At 35.3% G+C, this 21,570-nt stretch overlaps 1 protein-coding gene across 1 annotated transcript in view; it reads left to right on the top strand.

Moving 5' to 3' along the window:
* LOC118190696 (acid phosphatase type 7-like) overlaps nt 1–21,570 on the top strand; it is a 163,174-nt gene that overhangs the window by 80,540 nt on the left and 61,064 nt on the right. The window contains exon 4 of the mRNA XM_035361451.2: nt 8,221–8,246. Coding sequence (XP_035217342.1) covers nt 8,221–8,246 — 26 coding nt within the window. The remainder of the gene's footprint in view (nt 1–8,220; nt 8,247–21,570) is intronic.

Here is a 21,570-nt window from a genome sequence, read left to right as displayed (position 1 = left end):
CAATATGATGGCACGTGAACAAAATTTAATCACAAAGCTTAGAAAGAAATATATTGTTTTGTTATAGAGTATTGAGATTATTCTGTACCACTATTTAATGAAGACATGAGCTAAGAATTTCCTTTAATCCACTGGAGCTCTACGGATAACAGTTGAAGACTATTCGGAAATTACTGTCCTATAATTAATTGATGAAAAAAAAATTGCCACAAAATTTAATTCTAAACTGGTAACTGTGTCTTGAGATTTTTAGCCATACTTGAACTGCTAAGTTTTATAGTTGGGCAAGCTGATGGAGGAATGGTACACTTTGTACAGTTTAAAAAAATCTGATGTGTACACCACATGACTTCCTTGTACGGAATATTAAATTATGCGCATTTTTTCTTGCGTTTCGTTTAAACTTATTGGATTGAATTAAATCTACTTCGCCGTCAGCGCATAAACCACAATAGAATAAATGTATTCTTTAAAATTCACTCTATTTGTTTACCATAGCGACACTCTGGCGCTAGGTTCACTTAACAGTATTATATTTTGTTCATATTATAACTCATAATGCACAAAAATTGTATCATTTAAAGAATAGAATTATCTAATCGTTGCCACATGTTCTATTCAAATACTATAATAAAGCTAGAACGATGTATAAAAGAAATTAAGCAAACAAAACAAAAAAGAAACAGTTTTTCACAGACAATTGAGTATTTCTCATTCAATTAATTCAGTCCTCACTTCGTGACAAGGTAAAAAATACATAAAAACTCAAAATATTGTATTAAAAATTATGAAGTAAATCTTAAACACTTATTTCCTCGAAAAATTCCAAAAAGGATTAAGCATGATTTAATTGGCAATAATAAATGAAGGAGTTATCTTTGTTGTTGTTAAATTAAGTTTCTCTGGATTGGCAACAAATCCACTATCCTGCTGTTTCAAATGTAAATAAGCAATGGCCGTCATCAAAAGAATTATTAGGCTTAGAGGCTTTAAACAACTTTTGTTGATAATTCTTAAATTGTTGATAATTCTAAAACTATTGCATACATATTTACTAAAGGCATAAAAACCTTAACCGGAAGATGAGAACAGCATAATTCAATCACTTTTAAAGCAAAAAAGGGACAATTTACAAACATATAAGAGTAAACTGAGATCACTGAGCCGGGTAACAGAGTGGATATATATATAAATATATTTATATATGTTTGGTGCGGCCGATTGCAACCGAAATGCGAGGTGCACATCTACATGTTATAGCAGTCCTGTATACAAAATTGCAACGTTCTGAGGCTACTCGTTTTTGAGTTATATGAGATACATACGTACGTACATACGTTCGTACAGACGCCATGAAAAATTCTCTTCAGAATTCATTTTAAAGCAGTTTTATAATTTTTTGTATAAGAGTATTTTATTCTGTCCTTACGTACAGATATCACGCAAAAACATCGTTAAATTGCATTCGATAGCGGTCAAAATGGATATTTTCGTTGAAATATGCTGCTTGAAACTTTTCGCTATTACAATATTTCCTTTTTACTTCGTACAAGGAAGTAAAAAAAGGATTCTTTTTTTTTCCGAAACGGATTTTAAAATGGATTCTAAAGGGATGTTTTTCTTGACGTCTGTACGTACATATGTATGTATCTCACATAACTCAAGAAATGACTAGAACATTCATATTTTGTATATGCTACTGCTATAACATTCAGTTGTGCACCTCCCTTTTTTATTGCAACAAAAGCGTCACACGTACACATAATATGTACCCACCCCTTTACCCACTTAAAAAGGCTTAACTTTCGCAGTCGTTAGTCGTAGTCATATACCTCCAATCCCAAAAGTGTTTTTAAATGACGAAAATATTCATGTTTTGGAAATGTCAAATTAGAAAAAGAATTAATTTTGAAAAAATTAAATACAGGAAGTTTGACTTCCATAAGACAAAAATTCACCTGTATAATTAATTCAAACTTTGCAGTATTTTATCTCATTTTCAACTTGCTTTGAGGGATAATTTTTTTAAGGTAGAATAAGTTGAGAAACCGAGTTAAAGTGCAGCAAAAAATATGTATGATTTATTAGACCATACAAGGAAGCCATGTGGTGTTCGCATGAAATTTTTACATATAATGAAGGATTATATTTTTACTTCGCTATTTCGTTTAGCGTAAAAAATTATTTTTCTTTTCCAGTTGCACTGCAACATTTGGTTTATAATATGCAGTTAACTAAATTCAATACACACCTGCTAATCGAACTCACTCCTACACATCCATATACACTAGTCATCATAAATTAAAGAAAAATCACAAAAATCACGATTACTGAAAAAGTTACATGTAGAATTTAATGAAACTTACCCACAATATACAATACATAGTAAGGTATCAAATAACATAAAAAGAAATTACCAGACAAATATGGTAGCATAGAAATTAGCACACGTATAAAATGAAAAATCGAAGGTGTCAGTTTGCTATAGGAAAAGTACATTCAATATGGAATATGATCGCCTCTAGAAGTAATACATCACATACAGCGATGTGTGATGTTTTCAATTATGCGGTCTATCAGTTTCATAGGGAGCGAGAGCCATTGCTCTTGCAAAGCAGTTTCAAGGGCGACAGGGTCTGAGGGGTCAGATTGAGAGCAGCTAGGTGTCTCCCTAAAGCATCTCAAACGTGCTCGATAGGATTCAAGTACGTGGATCGAGCTGGCCACTCCATGCGCTGCTTCCTGTTGAAGACAATCATCTACGATACGAGCCCTGTGCGGTCTTGCGTTATCGTTCTGTAACAGGAAAGCATCACCTATTGCCCCGGCATATGGGCGCACATTAAGATCGAGGTTGTCATCTATATGACTGAGCATTTACAGTTCCTCTTGGAACGACATGGAGGTCTGTGCGTCCACCCAAAGAGATGCCACCCCAAACACAGACACTGCCCCTTCCGTATGCATCATTTTCGCAGATGTTTGACGGATGATAACGGGTTCTAGATTCTCTCCATATCAAATAATGCTTACAATGGTTTTCTAGACTAAACCTGGACTCATCCGTAAAGAGAACCGCCCTTCTTTGATCAAGCGTTCAGTGGACATGTTGTCGTGCCCACTGAAAACGGTCCCTCTTATGGCGTGACGTGAGCGGCACACAAATGGCTGGTCGCCTCGCGTACAGACCACCTTCGTGAAGCCTTCTACGCACAGTTGACGTTGACACGAACCTTCCGGTGGCTGCAGCAACGGAGGGTCTAAGAAGAGTGAGTCGGAGTAGCGGTTCTATTCCTGCATAAACAAAATGTCAAATATCGGTCATCGGCGCTCGTCGTAGCAGTTGGCTGTCCTTGGCTGAACCTCCTAGATGCCGAATCTGTGGTTTGAAATTGCCCCTAAAGTCTATGAACCACAGAAGGACTCACATTTAGTCATCTGGCCACTTCTGTTTGATTTTGTCCTGCCTCTAGTCTCCCAATGGCTCTCCATCGCAGTTCTGTTGGCAAATGATGCCTGGAGGTCATTGTTACGAATTGGCTATCTCAGATTTCTGATGTCACTGTCACAGTGAAATATGTGGGCTTGCTCTCAAACATGGACTTTTATGCTCCTCGCAGATGACGTATTCCGAAAGCAGCGCCACTAATTTGTATATCGCAGTTTTATTCAGCTATTCTTACTTGGCAACATATTCAAATTTTACACGGTTTGGCTTATTTTTCAGGGAGTTATCGCTATTTTTGTGATTTTTCACTCAGCGCTACAAAAACTACAAAGACTGTTATTTTGCAAATTAAATCTTTTCAGGTGCGGCGGGAAGCGCCCGTATCCAATAATTATTTGACTATGATCAAAATGACGTATCCATTCTCATATTTTTAGAAACTTCAAAGTTCAACAAGTAATCTTTCCTTGTTCCCGAAATGTTTCATTTCAGTTTCCAGCAACCATAATAGAACTCCTTCAATTTATCAATAACAATTCTTTTTGATGCCTGAATATCGAACGCATCTCCCGCATTATTTAACGCATCTCCCGCACTGCTTATAACACCGATATGGACTTTCACCCAGTTCATTTTCCCTTCGTGTATTTTTTTCAACTTTTACAAGGAGATCTTTTACATATGAGACCAAAATACATATCTGCTGGTGCTTCCAAACCAGATATTGAGTCTCTCTCTCTATATATATACAGGGTGATTATAATTAAAGTTTAAGTTTCAAAACGCTATAAAAAAAGAACCACTCATGAAAATGACGTCAAATTTGAAAGGAATGTTATTGAAGAAGGCGGAAAGCGTATGGCAGAAGAAAAAATTTAGTTTCAAAAGTTAGCAACAGATGGCGCTGCAAGCGGAAGAAGACAAATTAAAATGTTAGTTAAATTTCAGTCTTATAAAGCCGCCAGGTACCAGGCTGTTCCTCATTTCGCGTCTCAGACGTTCGCCATAAGTGTTTCATTGCAGGACCGCGCTCTGCTGGTAAAACTGTATTACAAGAATGACGATTGTGCAAGAGTAGCTCTGCAAAAATTCAGGATACTGAAGGGTATAAAAGAAGGCGTTGGTCCAATGAGTGTCGTATGTCTAAAGAAAATGATGCAAAAATTCGAAACGACAGGTTCGTTTGAAGTGCAATCTGGTAGAGGGAGAAAACGAGTGCATTCGACGGTAGTTGAAGAAGTGGCCACAGCATTACAGAAGGGGTCGGCCGGTGGTGTGCAACCGTGCAGTGCACGAGGAATTGCCCGAACATTGGACAGGCCTACGAGCACGGTGCTGAAAATTGTACGAAACATCCTGCAATGCTATCCGTACAAAATTGGCCATGTGCAAGAGTTGCTTCCGTCTGACTTGACAGCTAGGGAGACGTTTGCGTTAGAATTCCTGGCTCGCATGGAAGTGGATAATGAATGGCCGTGGAAAATTTTGTGGACAGATGAAGCCCATTTCCGTCTGACAGGATACGTGAATACCCAGAATTGTCGAATATGGGCAACAGAAAATCCACTGGCAACGCACCCCGTACCACTTCATCCTAAAAAGGTCACGGTATGGTGTGGCTTTACGGCATCATTCATCCTACAACCATATTTTTTCGAGCAGACGGGTGCTTCCGGTCCTGTTACCGCAACCGTCACTGGTCAGAGGTATGCGTCTCATTTGCACAACCACGTGATTCCAGCTCTGCAACAGCGTGGATGTGTGGATGAAATCATTTTTAAGCAAGATGCGCTCCTCCGCACATTGCACATCCCGTGAAGCAGCTGCAGAGGCGCCATTTTGGAAATGCTCGAATTATCAGCCGTCATTTCCCTACAGACTGGCCATCCCGATCGCCTGATCTTACTCCGTGTGATTTCTGGCTGTGAGGATATCTGAAGGATGTTGTGTTCCATGCTCCAATTGCAAATTTAGCGGAATTAAAGGCACGCATTTCGCAACGCATTCTGAACATCACCCCGGAGACACTGCGATTCGTTGTGGAACATGCTGTTTGTCGCTTTCAACTTGTTGCACACAACGGTGGACACCATAATGAACATGTTTTGCGCCAGTTCCGAACTTCTTTGATGAATGGTTCTTATGCGGTATGTCGCCGCAAAACTCTTGAAACCGATTTGTCCCTTTCGATGTGATATGTACAGTCATGCAAATAAAATTATTCAACAATTCTAATTTGTCAATGCGTTTTAATGTGTAACTTCCACCTTAGCCGTTGTTTTACGAATCATTTCTCGTCGTGATTCTGCCGCTTACAGCGCCATATGTTGCTAACTTTTGAAACTAAATTTTTTCTTCTGCCATACGCTTTCCGCTTTCTTGAATAACATTCCTTTCAAATTTCACATCATTTTCATCAGTGGTTCTTTTTTTATAGCGTTTTGAAACTTAAACTTTAATTATAATCACCCTGTATATATATATGTTACGGTGAAACACCGAAATCTGGAGAATGTCGACTTTCACCGGGGAAGTTTTCAACATTCACATAGTCGCTTGGTGTATGTCCGAAATATTTTCCAAATACTCTTATTTCTGACTTACACCGGTGAATGTCGACATTCACCATGTACTAATGGGGTGAATGTTGAACATATAAGAATATTATATTTCTTCTCCGTAATTCATTCGCGAAAAAACCCACTTGAGACTCAGAATAAGAACTTAAGAATATAAGAACTTAAAATACACAGTACATTCAAAATGAGAAAGGAAAATAATAGAAGTTATAAACTTACCAAATTATGTGATTCAAATCTTATTTATTGCAACAACTTAAACTATTATGACACTTTGAATTGCACAAGAGGCCCTTGCTTTTACAACTGCATTTATTTGTGGAACACTTCCTTTTGGAATGGCAGCGTGTACATATACTTCTCTCTTTTCGACCTACACCAGAGCACATCTGTGATTGTCAACATACTGCGGTGAGGGTCCGAATGTACAAGAATGTAAAGAAATGTTCGATCTTTCACCGACGTATTTGGTGAATGTTGACATTCTCCGGTGAAAGTCGACATTCTCCAATTTCGGTCTTTCACGGTAACATATATATATATATATATATATATTAATATATTTTTTTATAAGTCAGGTTTTTATCAATCCATTTAAGAGCAAATACGATAGCTGCTAGTTATTTAGGCTTGAAAAACTGAATTGTAATGTTCAAGTCTAATTTTGCTACATTCTGCTTCTGTACGGTTTGGCTTATTTTTGAGGGAGTTATCGCTATTTTTGTGATTTTTCCTTAATTTATGATAACCAGTGTACATTAAATATACAGATTAAAGAGTAATTCGTTTTTGAAATTTTTTTTTGCTCAGTTACCGATTTTTACATGCTTTGGGTGCAATAATTTTTATATCACATAGCTGTTTTTTTAGCTGATCCCAAGGGAATTCGGATTTTAAAAATACAAGCTATATCGCAGTCATAGTCTTCAGAGTTTTTCAGATAAAGGAATAATTACAATGCAGTAATACATAAATCTTTGAAAGATATCACAAAACATTGATTAAAACATTTTGCATAGAACTGAAAAGAATTTAATGATTCATAAGACATAAACATGAGAGACACTTTACTTTTGAATTAAAATTCAGCGTTGCTGCACATTTAATGCTGGTACATGTTAAAAAGCACTTTTTTTCATGAGACCTTTCTAATTTTCCTACATGTTTAAGCTAAAACCCACAAAAATGGGTTTAATTGAAAACTGATTCTAATTTTTACATCATCCGCCTAATTTCATTAAGTCTTAATAACCACTAGTACTAACAGAACTATGCAGAGTTTATATATATTGTTACGTTATTTTTTTCTTCTTCTTGACGTTACGTACGTTCGGGGTTCTTGTGGATTTGGAGTGAATAACGAGAACAGCACTTCTTGATGAAGTATCGAAACACACTTTATTTAGCCAATATTAATCAGGACAGCTCCAATAACGCGTTTACACAGTCGTCGAATAACTACTATACATTCGCTGGAACAATCAGCGACACAGTTTTCACACTGTCAAGCAATAATGGTGAAGACAGCTTCACTGCAAAGTACCAGAGTACAGCTCCCGACTCTGCTGGGTCGTTCTCGGAACTTCACATACTCTCGAGACTCTCCACGCCACAACTCGTGATGCACTCGACGACACACAGAGCACGGCTCCCGACTCTTCGGTTCAGTCTTTCCCGGAGCTCCACACTCTCTTTCGACGATGCACTAACTGCGATACACTAAGAGATTCTTCGATGCACTGGACGACCAACTCAGCGCTAGACTTCGAGACACTCGCTCAATGACTGACTATCAGCTCGCTAGACAAGGCACACACTCAACTGCGGACCAGTAGGGTTTGTATAGCTTTCGGCTTGTGTTCGAGAACATTCTGGGCTAAACTGGTAAGAATTAGTACCAGAAGGTTCTCCGTCCGTCCATGGCATATCGCCAATTTTGTCGCCAAATGGGCGGTTTATCGCCAAATGTGGCAAACCCGCTTTTCCTTGCCATTTTATGGCAACCCTAAAACTGCTTTGCGGGGAAGTCATCTTACTGCGCCTGTACATTTCGTAACAATATATTTCTTTTCATGATTTATTTTAAATATGTGAAGACTAAGAATATGTATTGACTCAGAAGTATTATTTCAGATATAGAATTAGAAATTGCAAATTTTATATGTTATCTAAAATTTGTGTTCTTATTTGCAGGAGACATAGCATATGACCTTCATACGGTAAGCCTTATTTTACATTTGTATTCTCCTAAATTTGCATTTTGATATTTAATATTATACTGGAAAACGTGCATAAATTGATATAATTATAATTACAAAACAATTTTTAAAAATATAAACATGCCTAGTATTTTTGTGCATTAACCTGCTGAAAAGTTATCAGCAAAGTCATAAAGTAAGAAATTTAGAACTAATTTTTCACAGTGACCAAAAATTGAAATTCATAATTAATAAATTTCAAATAATCTTATAAATGCAGCAAAGAATTAAAAAAATGTTAAAAATCAAAACTTTTAAACAAGCAATACTCCAACTCAAAAAGTTAATGAAATTGAATGGAAAAAAAAAAAAAAAAAAAAAAAAAGACTAATCCAAGCAACTTCAATGTCCCTTCGTCGGGGGGAGGAACATTGAAATCAATTGAAATCTTTCTTCGACAAAAATCCTTACTTTTCTATATCCAGAATTAGCTGATGAACATTTCAATATATTTTAATTATAATAGTTCACCCAAAAATTCTGGCCCTTTCTCAAAGCAAGGAAAAAAACAAAATAAATTCTAATTAGAATCTTGTTGTGAAAAATTAGTTGTAAATTTCCTACTTTATGTCTTTATTGATATAATTATATATATATTATAAAGTGTCGTCTTTTTTGGTAGCATAAAATAAACGAGAATTCTAAACACTTCAGTGGTTTATCAATATGTGTTTGAAATTACAACAGAAACATAAGAAAGGTAATGTAATGTAATGTATACGAGTGTGCTGCAACCCTCCTGGCCGAAAATAATCGGCCTCATGGCTAACGCAGCACTCCCTACGCAGAATAAAACAAAAAATACAGTTAAAAACATCAAACGAAAATTCCCAATATTGTTCTAATGGCATTTACAATGTTTATCAAATTCTTTGCAAATCTAAACTCTTTCCTGCATCAATAGAATTTCTTTATGTTACCATGTTTTTCCCTAACATAATGCAATAATACGCAATCTTCGACGAAATGTCATGCATTGCCCTCAGCGCTACAAAAACTACAAAGACTGTTATTTTGCAAATTAAATCTTTTCAGGTGCGGCGGAAAGCGCCCGTATCCAATAATTATTTGACTGTGATCAAAATGACGTATCTATTCTCATATTTTTAGAAACTTCAAAGTTCAACAAGTAATCTTTCCTTGTTCCCGAAATGTTTCATTTCAGTTTCCAGCAACCATAATAGAACTCCTTCAATTTATCAATAACAATTCTTTTTGATGCCTGAATATCGAACGCATCTCCCGCATTATTCATAGCAGCCTCTTTTGCCAATATGTCCGTCTTTCCCATTGCTTATAACACCAATATGGACTTTCACCCAGTTCATTTTCTCTCCGTGTATTTTTTTCAACTTTTACAAGGAGATCTTTTACATATGAGACCAAAATATTTGTTTTATACATATCTGCTGGTGCTTCCAAACCAGATATTGAGTCTCTCTCTCTCTATATATATATATTATATATATATATGTTACGGTGAAACACCGAAATCTGGAGAATGTCGACTTTTACCGGGGAAATTTTCAACATTCACATAGTCGCTTGGTGTATGTCCGAAATATTTTCCAAATACTCTTATTTCTGACTTACACCGGTGAATGTCGACATTCACCATGTACTAATGGGGTGATTGTTGAACATATAAGAATATTATATTTCCTTCTCCGTAACTCAGTCGCGAATAAACCCACTTGAGACTTGAAATTAAAACTTAAGAACAGGAGAACCTAAAACAGAACATTTCGAAAACTAAACTGAAACTATAGGTGAAGTGAAAGTAGTAGTTATTATCCAGGAGAAGTAGTAGTAGTTATTATGAGCAATAATAATTGTTGCCTACAGATCTTTCAAAACATGCTCTGCTTCTTGAGATTTCTAAGTTCTTGCACGATCTTAGACGAAAGTAGCTGTGCAAAGATTTGATGCATGGGGATGTCGAAATAATCCTTTTGCTTTCGGACATGTACCAATAATGATTTTAAGGCGGATTAGTAGCCACACTCTCCCGCATATAAGCACGACTCTTTCCTACGCCTCAAGTACTAGGCAAATGTTTAGGCTACCATTTCTGAAGTGCTGGATATATTATATTCGTGCTATACACATTATTTTTTGGTAAAAGCTTAGGGTATGTTACACGAATGTTATCAAAGCTTTGGCCTGTTTTATTTTTCTTTTCTCAGAGCAAAGAAATCTCTGTTATATGGCGGAAACGAATCGAATTTACCGTAATAGATTTAATATTATCGCATGTTTTCATAAAGCTTTCTGAATCTTAGCCAAAAAGGTACTTAATGCAAAAATATTTAGTGCCTCTTGTGGCGAGATAACTTAAAGTAACAGTAAATCAAAATGTAAAATTTAGTTTAAAATGAGCTACTAGCGGAAGGCCACACGAATCAGATTGTGTGTAATTTAATAGGAAGGAAGGAAATTACAAGGAAGTCATGTGGCATCCACATCACAGAGCTCATGTATTGAAAGTATTTAGTCAGCTACTCAATTAGGAAGGAACAGAAAAACAAGTCAACAGAGTCTGCCATTTCTTATTCCGCATTAAGTAGCAAATTTTAAATCTCCATTGTAAACTAAATGTTTTAGCTGTATTAAACGTAGAAAATACGTGGTACTTGTATGTCCCAGCCCCCAGGAAAATGTTTATATCTGCTAATTGACGAAAAGTCCAGCATAAGTCAAATCAGAATATTACATACGAGAATGACACACGCCTAAATAAGATTGAACTTGACTTATATTCGCGAAGCAAATGCGGCTATTAAAGCTAAAGTTGATCAAGCTGTGGAAATCAGTAGCAAGTAGTTGCCAGAGAGTATCCAACCAATAATAGCTGCTAAAGGTTTAGTCTCGAACAGAGGTGGACAAAACCGCTGTTTTATGAGATCAACGCGGAACCAATCACTCAATGAAAAGAATGGAGTTTTGTTTAGTGACTCACCACTCACTAAAAATAACTTTGATAAATACGCTGGGGAATTGGGAGAAAATCAAGAATACTGAGCGAGGATGGAGTGAAGAGCAGAAAAAAATCGAACGAGCTATGGATGAGGAGGACTCATTAAGACGAACGTAAACCTCCAGGACTGATTTCTTTCTGCTGAGATTTTGAGATTCCCTTAAGCTTCGTTCAGACAATGGTTTTATCATCATAAAGCTTGGTGGTTTAAGGCATAAGAAACGTTAAGTCAATTCACACTTATTTAGCAGGGTTTAAGCCATAGCCAGTCAGGGAAGGGAAATGTGCACATGCGTAAATGTGTAGCTGAGCGAAACCGTCGACCGGCGTTTGATTCGCTGTGATTGGTCGGTTCTTACACCAGGTGACAGAAAGTTGAAAATTTAGAACATTTAGGCAAAATCCTTAAACCAGTTTTTCTGACGTAGAAAGGTCTGGTTGCTTAACAACGAAGCTCGGCTAGACCACTATGGGTTTAAAACCACGGTGTGAACGAAGCTTTAAACCTCCTTTCGACATAGAACTAACAATAACGTTCTAGAATAAAAGGTATTCAAAAATTTGGGAAAGGATAAAAATTAAACTCATTTTTAACATGGGAGGATAAACTTGTTCCTAAAATGTGAATCCATCTTTCGAGGCATAATTCCAAAAAGAACTCTAAAAGAATAACCACTCTCTTTTGACGAATCAGTTTTCGATCGCTCAGTAAAGTGAATCGGTTCTTCGAACCAATTTGACAAGTGATGGTAAAAAATCCGTTTTCCTATGCATGGCTTAATTTCCCTTATGATGAAAATCACATTTTTAAATAAAAAATGTATTTTCTTGGAAACTGTGATAGCAATATTTCTCAGGATTTTCACGATTTTTTGAAGTATTGTAATTTTGAATACGGATTTAAGCTAGCAAAGTCCTCAAAAGCTTTCATTTCTTGCTTACAGTATTTTATTTTTCAAGAAATAGAATTCTAAAAATATTTTAGCCGCGACTGTTCTATATAAATTGACATATTCCTACATCAAGATAAAAATAACATTGAATTGTAATCAAATTTTACAAACATCTTATTTAATGTATTAGATGTAACCAAAAATATCATTAATGGTTTATTTAAGCAGTGCCTAAACTAAGTTTAAAGGTTGAAGCGTCATTGTGACACCATTTTATACATATTCCATAGTCACATGACCCTTCTATCACGTTTTCGATGACTATGAATGGGAAGACTGAAACGGGAATGGCTCTTACTTACCCCATCAAAAGAGGCTGAAATGGCACGATTTTTAAAAAAGACCTTAACTAAAAACGTCTGAAATGAGATATGATCCCTCGGGAAAGCCGTAAATGGGAAAGCCGAAATGGAATATCATGTTTTATTTTGCTACGGAAGAACCAAGGAAGTTGGAAGTTCCGGAGGCAGCTGCAACTAAATCGACTACCTACTGTGATGTTTTCATTACAGACCAATGAGTCTTACAAATGAACTTTCATTCATTACGATTTTCTCCAGATTTCGGAAATAAGTCCCAATTGGAAAAGCCGAAATGGAACTTTATGCTGCTGCAGAAGTACCATGAGCAGCTAAAAGTTCGAGACAGCTGCATCTAAACTGACTAGCTGCTGTGATGCTTTTGTTACAGAGAGCCTTCAAAACGGGCCTTCATTCTTTTCCGCCCTTCTCCAGCGTTTAGGAAATTAGTTCCAGTTGGAAAAGCCGAAATGAAACATCGTGTTTCATCTTCATGCAGAGAAACTATGAGCAGCTGGAAGTATCGGAGCAGCTGCATCTAAGTCGACTACCTGATGCTTTCGTTACAGACAAATGAGCCTTTCAACTTAACTTTTATCCTTTCCTGCCCTTCTACAGCGTTTAGGAAATTAGTTCCAGTTCCAAGTGTTTCTAGTAGTTGTTATTGTAATTTTTGAAACTGTAGAGTTGCGCGCCTCCAACCTGCACGCAACCAAGAGGTGACTGTTGAAACTGGAAAATAGACAGAGTCTTGCTAAGGGTTTAAGTCCCTTTTTATTCAACTTAAGAAATTACAATTGCGTGCTCTTGACGCTCACAAACTACGCCGACCCGGCGGTAAAATAAAAATAAGAACCTGAAAAGGAAATGATAACAAGACTCTAACTACGAGGATCTCTAAAAGTAACTAACCTCACCGCGTTTTACAATACCGCTGCTAATTCAGCAAACTTTGAATATCACGTTGAACGATTAACAATTCTCCGAGGCAAGCACACAGGCCGAAACGCGGGGTTCTTCAGTTTCTGGCTAACTACCTCCGCGCTCGTGAAGCAAGAACAGCACACCTCGAACTCGTTTCCATTCTATTTAACTCAGCATACTTCCGCTGATAATTTGAATCCTTGCGGGTTCTACTAAAATTTACATACTCTGGCATTGGCAGTTCCAGGGGAAAGTAAGGCTTGACAGGAAAGATAGTTTAAACTTAAAATAAATGTTAGTTAAAATAAATATAAACCCTACAAAACTTACAAAAATTTCGCTACTTTAGTTTTCGTCTACATTTTCTATAGACACCGTCTAACTCTCCATTAAAAAATAAATAGAAATGTTCGAGTTTCGAAAAAGAAGTTTTCGGTGACATCAAAGAACTAGTACCATATTATATATTTGAAACTAGGAATTTGTAAAATTAAGCAATTTTTCTCAAATAATGTACAATATAAATATGTGATATAATTTTCGATACATTTAAATATATCAAGTGACATAAATATTTCGAGCACTAACCAGTGGTAGGGCCAGACAACTAAAATATAATATAGGCAAAATATTGTAAAAAATAAATATTATAAGAAAGAAAAATATGTAATGCTTTTAATGCTAGTGTCATTTCTAAGCTTCTGATAGTAATTAATTAATAATAACAGAGAGAAAGAACTGCGTTTATTACTTTTAAATTTCTTAATTTATTAACTTATTTATTATTCTTAATTATAAGTTATTTCTCCTGCATTCCTAGCATACCTTCGTGGTGTAGTAGTCAGCACGCTCGGCGCGTATTCGAGAGGTCTGTGGTTAGCGTTCCGACGAGGGCATTGATCATTTTTCATTTCTCCTGCTTTCAAAATAACCTAATGTATCTACAAATGAAAAGAAAAATTAAATATGTTGCCGAAGTTGCAACAAACTTGTACGTGGAAGATAAAAATGGTTTGTATTGAACAGTGGGAACACATTTCTTTTAAACAACCGATTTCCTTTAGTGAAATGTAAAGGCTAGTGAAATGGAAGGATTTTACGCTTTGAGGAGTGGCAACGCATTTCTTTTAAATCGCCGAGTTTTCTGATTAAATTTGAAACAAATATTTTATGCTTTGCAGTGTGGCAACACATTTCTTTTTAATATTCGAATTTGTTAATAAAGATTTCATTAAATCATTAAATTCGCACACATATGAAATAAATCTAAAAGAAGTTCGAAATTCAGAATACTGGCTTTGATGTGCACGTGTTCGGATAGAGGATTACATGTGTTCAACAGATTCTTTATTTTTTTTTAATAATAAAGATGAACAGTTGAGTTCGAATGTATGTTAAAAATTAACAAAAGTTATTAAAAACATTCGATAGAAAAATGTTACAGAAGCGAAAGTACCATTAAAATAATTATTTTAAAATGAGTATGTGTCTCAAAATGGTATATCATATGATACATTTTGTGGAATGCATCTAAAATGTAAAAAAAAAAAAACATACTTCTGATTATCGTTTGCAACTCAAAAACACGTTGATTTAATTTGAAGAATGCAATTTGTTACAGAAGGCTTAATTTACCGTTGCATCATAAACAAAACGAAACGAAAATCAAGAATGTTTTTCCTTTTAAAACATATTTATGTCAAAACTTATGTTAAATATCTTCAGCACAGTCATTTTTTACGACTGCCAATTTAAATAAACTGGGTTAGCCGTTCTTCAAGTTTTAAAAATTAATTCGGCTTTAAATGAGCCAAACGGAAATCGTTGACCAATTTTCGGTGTCTTCTACTTATGCTTCTCTAATGCATTAGTTTCTCTTCTATTAAATGCGTTTTACGCAACATTAAACTCAACGATATTCATTTTTTTGTTCTTTATTGCGTGCTGAATTTTCCTCTCTGGCTGAAGAGAAAGTAAATGATGTCAAGAGATTCTTTTCTTCTTTTCTCTTCTTGTTTTCTTTTTCATCAAACAGAGCGAAAAAGTGTGATAAGACACAGAGATGTGAGCTAGTTTCCTCAATAAAAATTTAATCCTAATTATTAATTTCCTGAGATATCATTCGCTATGCAGTAGTATTTAGAACAGCATTTGAAATTTTAAAGATATGAATGTAAAGTACAGCAAACCGTTGCGAACTGGAGAAAAGTGATTTTGCGTATCCTCGTTAATTCAATTCTGTTCATTTAATTTACCGGCCCACCAGCGGCCGAGCGGTAAAGTCGCTGAACACTGGTAGTTCGATCCGAGGTTCGAATCCCGCGAACGGGCTGGCTGCATGGATGTTTTCGTGGTTTTCCCCATGTGTAACGTGTATACGAGCCAGTTTCCCTTAGAAAGTCCTCCACGAAGGTATCCCTACCCTTAGGCAGATAGCCCTGGTGTGCTTTGCCATAATTAAATACACCACCATTTAATTTACCGAAAGCGCGATTTTCAATTATGAGCGTTACGCTGCAGAGTGTCGGCCGCATCTTTGATAACAGATTTGAAAACTCATTCCTTAAAGAAGTCATATTACTACAGTATTACTTAGAACAGCAAACCCTAAGCTTCTAATTCTCGATAATGCTCCAGGAAACGAAACTGAAGCTCTCACAAAATTTGATTCGAGATGGTTGGTGCATTGGTTTTATTCCTTCGACAGAACACCACTTCCTTAATATAACCAATGGGTCAAGGAGTCATAAAAACATTCAATGTCTATTATGTCGAGCATGTATATATCTCTGCGAATAAAGCATTGGTATGTGCCTACCCTAAATTCGTCGTTTTGGTGAAAATTTTCGAAAATGTTTTTATTTATTCATTTTATAGGCCATATATTTAGGTTTCCAAAAATGCTTTATTTTTGTGTTTACGATAAATAGAAGCAAAGTTATAGTATAAAAAGTAAACTGGAAGTGAATTTTTGGATGCGGAAGTTGGCATTTAAATGGTCGTAAAAATGTAAACAATAAGTTTAAACAACTATTTTCTAATTATTAAACAATATAAAAGCTGTAAAAACAACACATCTTTCACTCTGTGACACTTTGCTGATAAAATGCCTACATGGGAAGACTCAAAACAATAATGAGTATTTTAATAACCTTTTGAGGTATATTTTGCCTAAAGAAACTTTTGTCCAACTGAAAACATTGCTTTTAGGTGCAGATATTGCTGTATTATTATTTAATTCAAGATATTTAGGACTTTTACCTATTTTCAGGTATATAGAAATAGAAATTAATCCCATTATGCTTAAAAGCTATATGGGAATAGACAAACAGCGAATTCAGAAATAGAAACACCAATCTATACAAGCAGCAAACTTAACCAGTAAAACACTAAAAGGTATAAGTCAAAATTAGTTAAGAATGAAGTAAAAGAGGGCCTAACATACAAATAAGGCGAGGTTTAAAGGTCTAAAGTGACTACAAAATTTTTTGTGCTGTATTAAAATCTTTAACTGCATTTTCTGAGAAATTGTGTTTTTCGTTACTTTTGATTGCGATTACATTAATTTCTCAAAATATATTTAGAATATTGAAATGAAACTTTGCCAAAATGTTTTATTCATCTTTATCTGTGTTCTGTAGCAAAATCTGACCTCTTTGTATTTATTTATTGATTTTATTGACAGTATTTGAAAGAAAAGAGGATTGTTTTGTTTAAATTTTGAGTTTTTGCACCAAGTTTTGAATATTTCAAAAACTTTTATAAGTACTGCAAATCTTTTGGTACAGAACACAGGTAAGTATGTTAATTATATACTGCGTAATATTAATGAAGTATATTCATTAGAATTTATTTTAGGAGATCTGGCGTAAATGAAAATTTTCACTAAAATTTTACTAAATATTGCCTATATTTGAAAAATTAATGAAACGTTCTATAAAATTCCATTTAAATTCATAGTTTTGTATCTCATCTTACTCAAAAACATGTGTGTTTAGTTAAAATTTTATGTATTTAAAAAAAAGGGCTCCGTATGTAGGCACATACGTTAAAGGAAGAAAAGCTCTACACACTAATGACATTTTGGAAGCAAATCAACGTAAGATATTGCATAAAAATGATTAAACTTGCATACTTTATTTTTTACCACGATATTTTCGACGACGATGTTTTTAAACTGCGAAGTTTTTGAACCGCTTTATTTTCGACGACGATGTTTTGTACCACGATGTTTTAGAACTGCGATGTTTTCTCCCACGATGTTTTTGTAGCACGACGTTTTCGCCTTGCGTTGTTTTCTCTGCGACGTTTGCGTCCACGATGTTATCGGTGGACACCCATGATACTCATGTTATTGCCTATGTCACTTCCATCAGGCGCGATTTTCTGCACCTGGGCGCGTATTCCAGAGGACCGCGGCTCGATTTCCGGCGAAGGCGTTGCATAATTTTTATCTCTCCTGCTGTGAAAAAAAAAAAAAACCTAATGTCTGTACAACTCTAAAGGAAAATAATGTTGTTCAGGAACAAGAATTCTTCTCATGCGTAGAAAATGTTATAATTCTAGTACGAAATACTTAAGAGTTGTAGTGTTAAGAGTTATTTTGCAAAAGTTAGTAAGTTTCAGTAGATTAATTTACGAACTGAAATTGCATGGTCTGATTTAGAAGGAAGAAGTTGCTACTGGAATTATAAAAGATTCCATAAATACTGATGACCCGTTTGATAAACGTACATTGTTGAACCAGGTAATTAAATACCAAAGGGTAGATTGTGGTTCAGGCTCTGAAAAAATATCAGACAGTGTTCAAGAGAAGAAAAAGCAATAAAAAATTAATATTTTGTGCTGCAATATTTTTAAAATGGTTCAGTTCCGATGTCTCTTCCTGGGACATCTGCTCCAGTTGAGATTTTTCAGTTATGGGGAATATTTGGCCTGCAGAAAGGAGTAAACTTTCAGTGTCTACTGTTAAACATCTGCTAAATATTAAAATAAATTCAGTACTTTCTTATGTGAATTTCATGATGTAATCAAAACAAACAAACCATTTCTAAAATCTGTTATTGATTAGTCAACAAACCAGTTTTTGATATTTGCGCAGCTTTTCTCAGTCAAATGAAATTTCACAGCAAGAAAGGCTTATTTTTAGCAAAACTTCATTTGCCAACTAATTCTTATTAAAATGTGACCAATAGATCAGTTGTCAGATAATATTTTTATCAGTTAATGAGATTACTGTTTTCATCATGTTCTTATGTCATATCTATTGAAAAGTATAAATAAATAAATTAAGTTTAATGTTTCAATAAATTGTTAAGACTTTTAATTAATTTAAAAAATATATCCCTGGTTGGTCAACATTTGTATCATTTTTTCCCTTTTAATTACAATAATATTTAGGGTTTGTATAATCTGTACATTTTTTTCTAAATGTCAAGTACTTCTAACGCTTTTTCTCCATAGTAAGTTAACTTTGCCGAACGCTATTTTGCCATAAGCGCAGTGTGTTAATGATATAAGCCCCGTTTAAGTTTGACCCGTTTAATAAGAGTTTACTGTGCTCGTAGAGTTTTTATTCAAGGAGAAAACGGTGTTGATTCAACGAAAATGTATGCGTATATTATAAAGATAGATTACTTCTTAAAGAGTGAAATGTCAAAATATAAAATGTGGCAAAACACTGAAAAGTTTAAAAATGTACGGTAAAGGTTCCTCAAGTTCTCTTTCACCTAGATTTAGAAGCTGGACTAGTCCAGTTATACAGAGTGTTTATAAAGTCCCGGACCCATTTTGATGTTCAATAACTCATAAAATAATAAAGATAGATTAAAATTAATAACATAAATGGTTAGTTAGACTCAAAAAGTTTCATGACCCTTGTCAATGAACTTCCACGTGTGCCCCCTTCGTCGCACGGAAAATATCAAAGTCCATATTCAATTTCACTCCAGGTACCGGCAAGCATGTCGGCACCCACAGAGGCTATTGCGGTTGTAATTCTGGCTTTTAGGTCATCCATGTACGAAATTCTCCTCCTGTAAACGTTGTCCTTTACAAATCCCCAAAGGAAAAAGTCCAGCGGCGTTATATCAGGTGATCTGGGTGGCCAAGGAATTGGACCTCCTCTCCCAATCCATCTTCCTGTAAAATGGTCATTCAAAGACCTAAAATTGATGGTACCCCAATGAGGTGGTGCACCATCTTGTTGCAAAAAGACATGTGGCTGAAGCTCTTCTAGTTGTGGAAATACGAAGTTTTCCAACATGTCTAAGTGTACGACTGATGAGACCGTCTTTTCTGTAAAAAAGAAAGGCCCAACGACTCGGTCGTGCGTTAGTCCACACCCCACATTAACCTTTGGGGAATCCCTTTGTGCCTCACGGTATTCATGGAGGTTTTCAGATCCCCATATGCGCACATTATGGCGATTAACAATGCCAGAAAGATGTGTGTATGTGTATTTAATTATGGGAAAGCACACTAGGGCTATCTGCCTAAGGGGAGGGATGCCTTCGTGGAGGACTTTCTAAGGGAAACTGGCTCGTATACACGTTACACATGGGGAAAACCACGAAAACGCCCATGCAGCCAGTCCGTTCGCGGTATTCGAAGCTCGGACCGAACTACCAGTGTTCAGCGACTTTACCGCTCGGCCGCTGGTGGGCGCCAGAAAAGATGAAAGAATGTGTACGACGATATTATAGACGATATTTAGAAAAGTACAGATATTTAGACTGGAAAATGAAATTATCTGAAATTAACCCACGTGCAGACGATATTTACAAAAGCAAAGATATGCAAACCTGAAAAGGAAAATATATAAGTTATTCCATCGGTAAATGCCATAAGGTTGTTTATATCTTCATTATTTTATGAGTTATTAAACATCAAAATGGGTCCAGGACTTTATAAACACCCTGTATTAGAGAAGGAAGTTCAGATCTTACTCTGCCGAACACATTGCACACAAAATAAATTGGCACAGTTCTATATCTCTCGTTCTAGTGGACTGATTGACGAAATTCAACTTGCATTTTTCAAGTCTTGAAAGCACGACGTAGGATATATATTAGATGTACATACAGCATGGTTCTAACATAGGCATTCTGACACAAAATAAGACTTTTTCTGAATTGATCATACCAATGTTTTTCCAGATTTCAATTTTACGAATCATATGCGTAAATATTAAATTTTATAAAATTTGCCGAGAAACCTATCAACAAATTTAAAAATTTCTCTTAGCGCAATTTTTTCAGTTTGCGCCAAGAATAATTCACTTGCGAAATTCTTAATTTGTGCAATCTTTTTTTCTTTTCCTTTTTCCATAGCGCAGGAGCGGAAAAAAAGGTGCTTCATTCATTGTTTCAAATAATTTTAACAATGCGCGTAAAGCTCATTTAGCATTATCATCGCATATAACAAATGCACCAAATTTCGAAACGTGCCAAAATATAAATTCACGCATATCTTACAAACTTTTGCATAAAAAACTCTAACTGTTTTCAGGTCTGCCTAAAAGTAAATGGCCTTTAAGGTTATAATTCAAAAATATTTTCGAAACAATTATAAAATTTACTACAAAACAAATTTTAAAAACAAATCAGAAAATATCTGCGAATTTTATTAGTATTGAATCTAAATTTCGAATTGCGAAAGAAAGAATCAATGAAGTTTAAATACAAAGCGGAGAATAAATATATATCAAATTCGATTAGCACTGAGGAGCTAAGCTTTGAGAGCTAATTTTTTAGAAACTGTTCCGGCGATTTTTAGAAAACTTGACAATTTAGCATAATTTGAGTCGTAGAATTAAAATATGAAAAAAAAAAAAAAAAAAAAAAAATGTCATTTCAGAAAAATGTCCAATTTTGTGTCATAATACCTACATTAGAACAATGCTATATGTAAATCTAATACACCTCCTATGTCGCCGTTTCGAGATATGAAAAATTCGAATTAGATTTCGTCAATCAGCGCTGCAGAACGTAAGATATAAAACTGTTCCTGTACGAAGTAAAAAGTAAGTATTGTAATCGCAAAAAGTTTCAGGCAGTATATTTCAACGAAAATATCCATTTTGACCGCTTTCGAATGCAATTTAAACGATGTTTTTGCGTGATATCTGTACA

This window comes from Stegodyphus dumicola, chromosome 2 (assembly GCF_044657685.1).
Source record: "Stegodyphus dumicola isolate Sdum_Otavi_A_Nest chromosome 2, ASM4465768v1".
Lineage (NCBI taxonomy): Eukaryota > Metazoa > Arthropoda > Arachnida > Araneae > Eresidae > Stegodyphus > Stegodyphus dumicola.
This window is presented reverse-complemented; position numbering and strand designations above follow the sequence as displayed.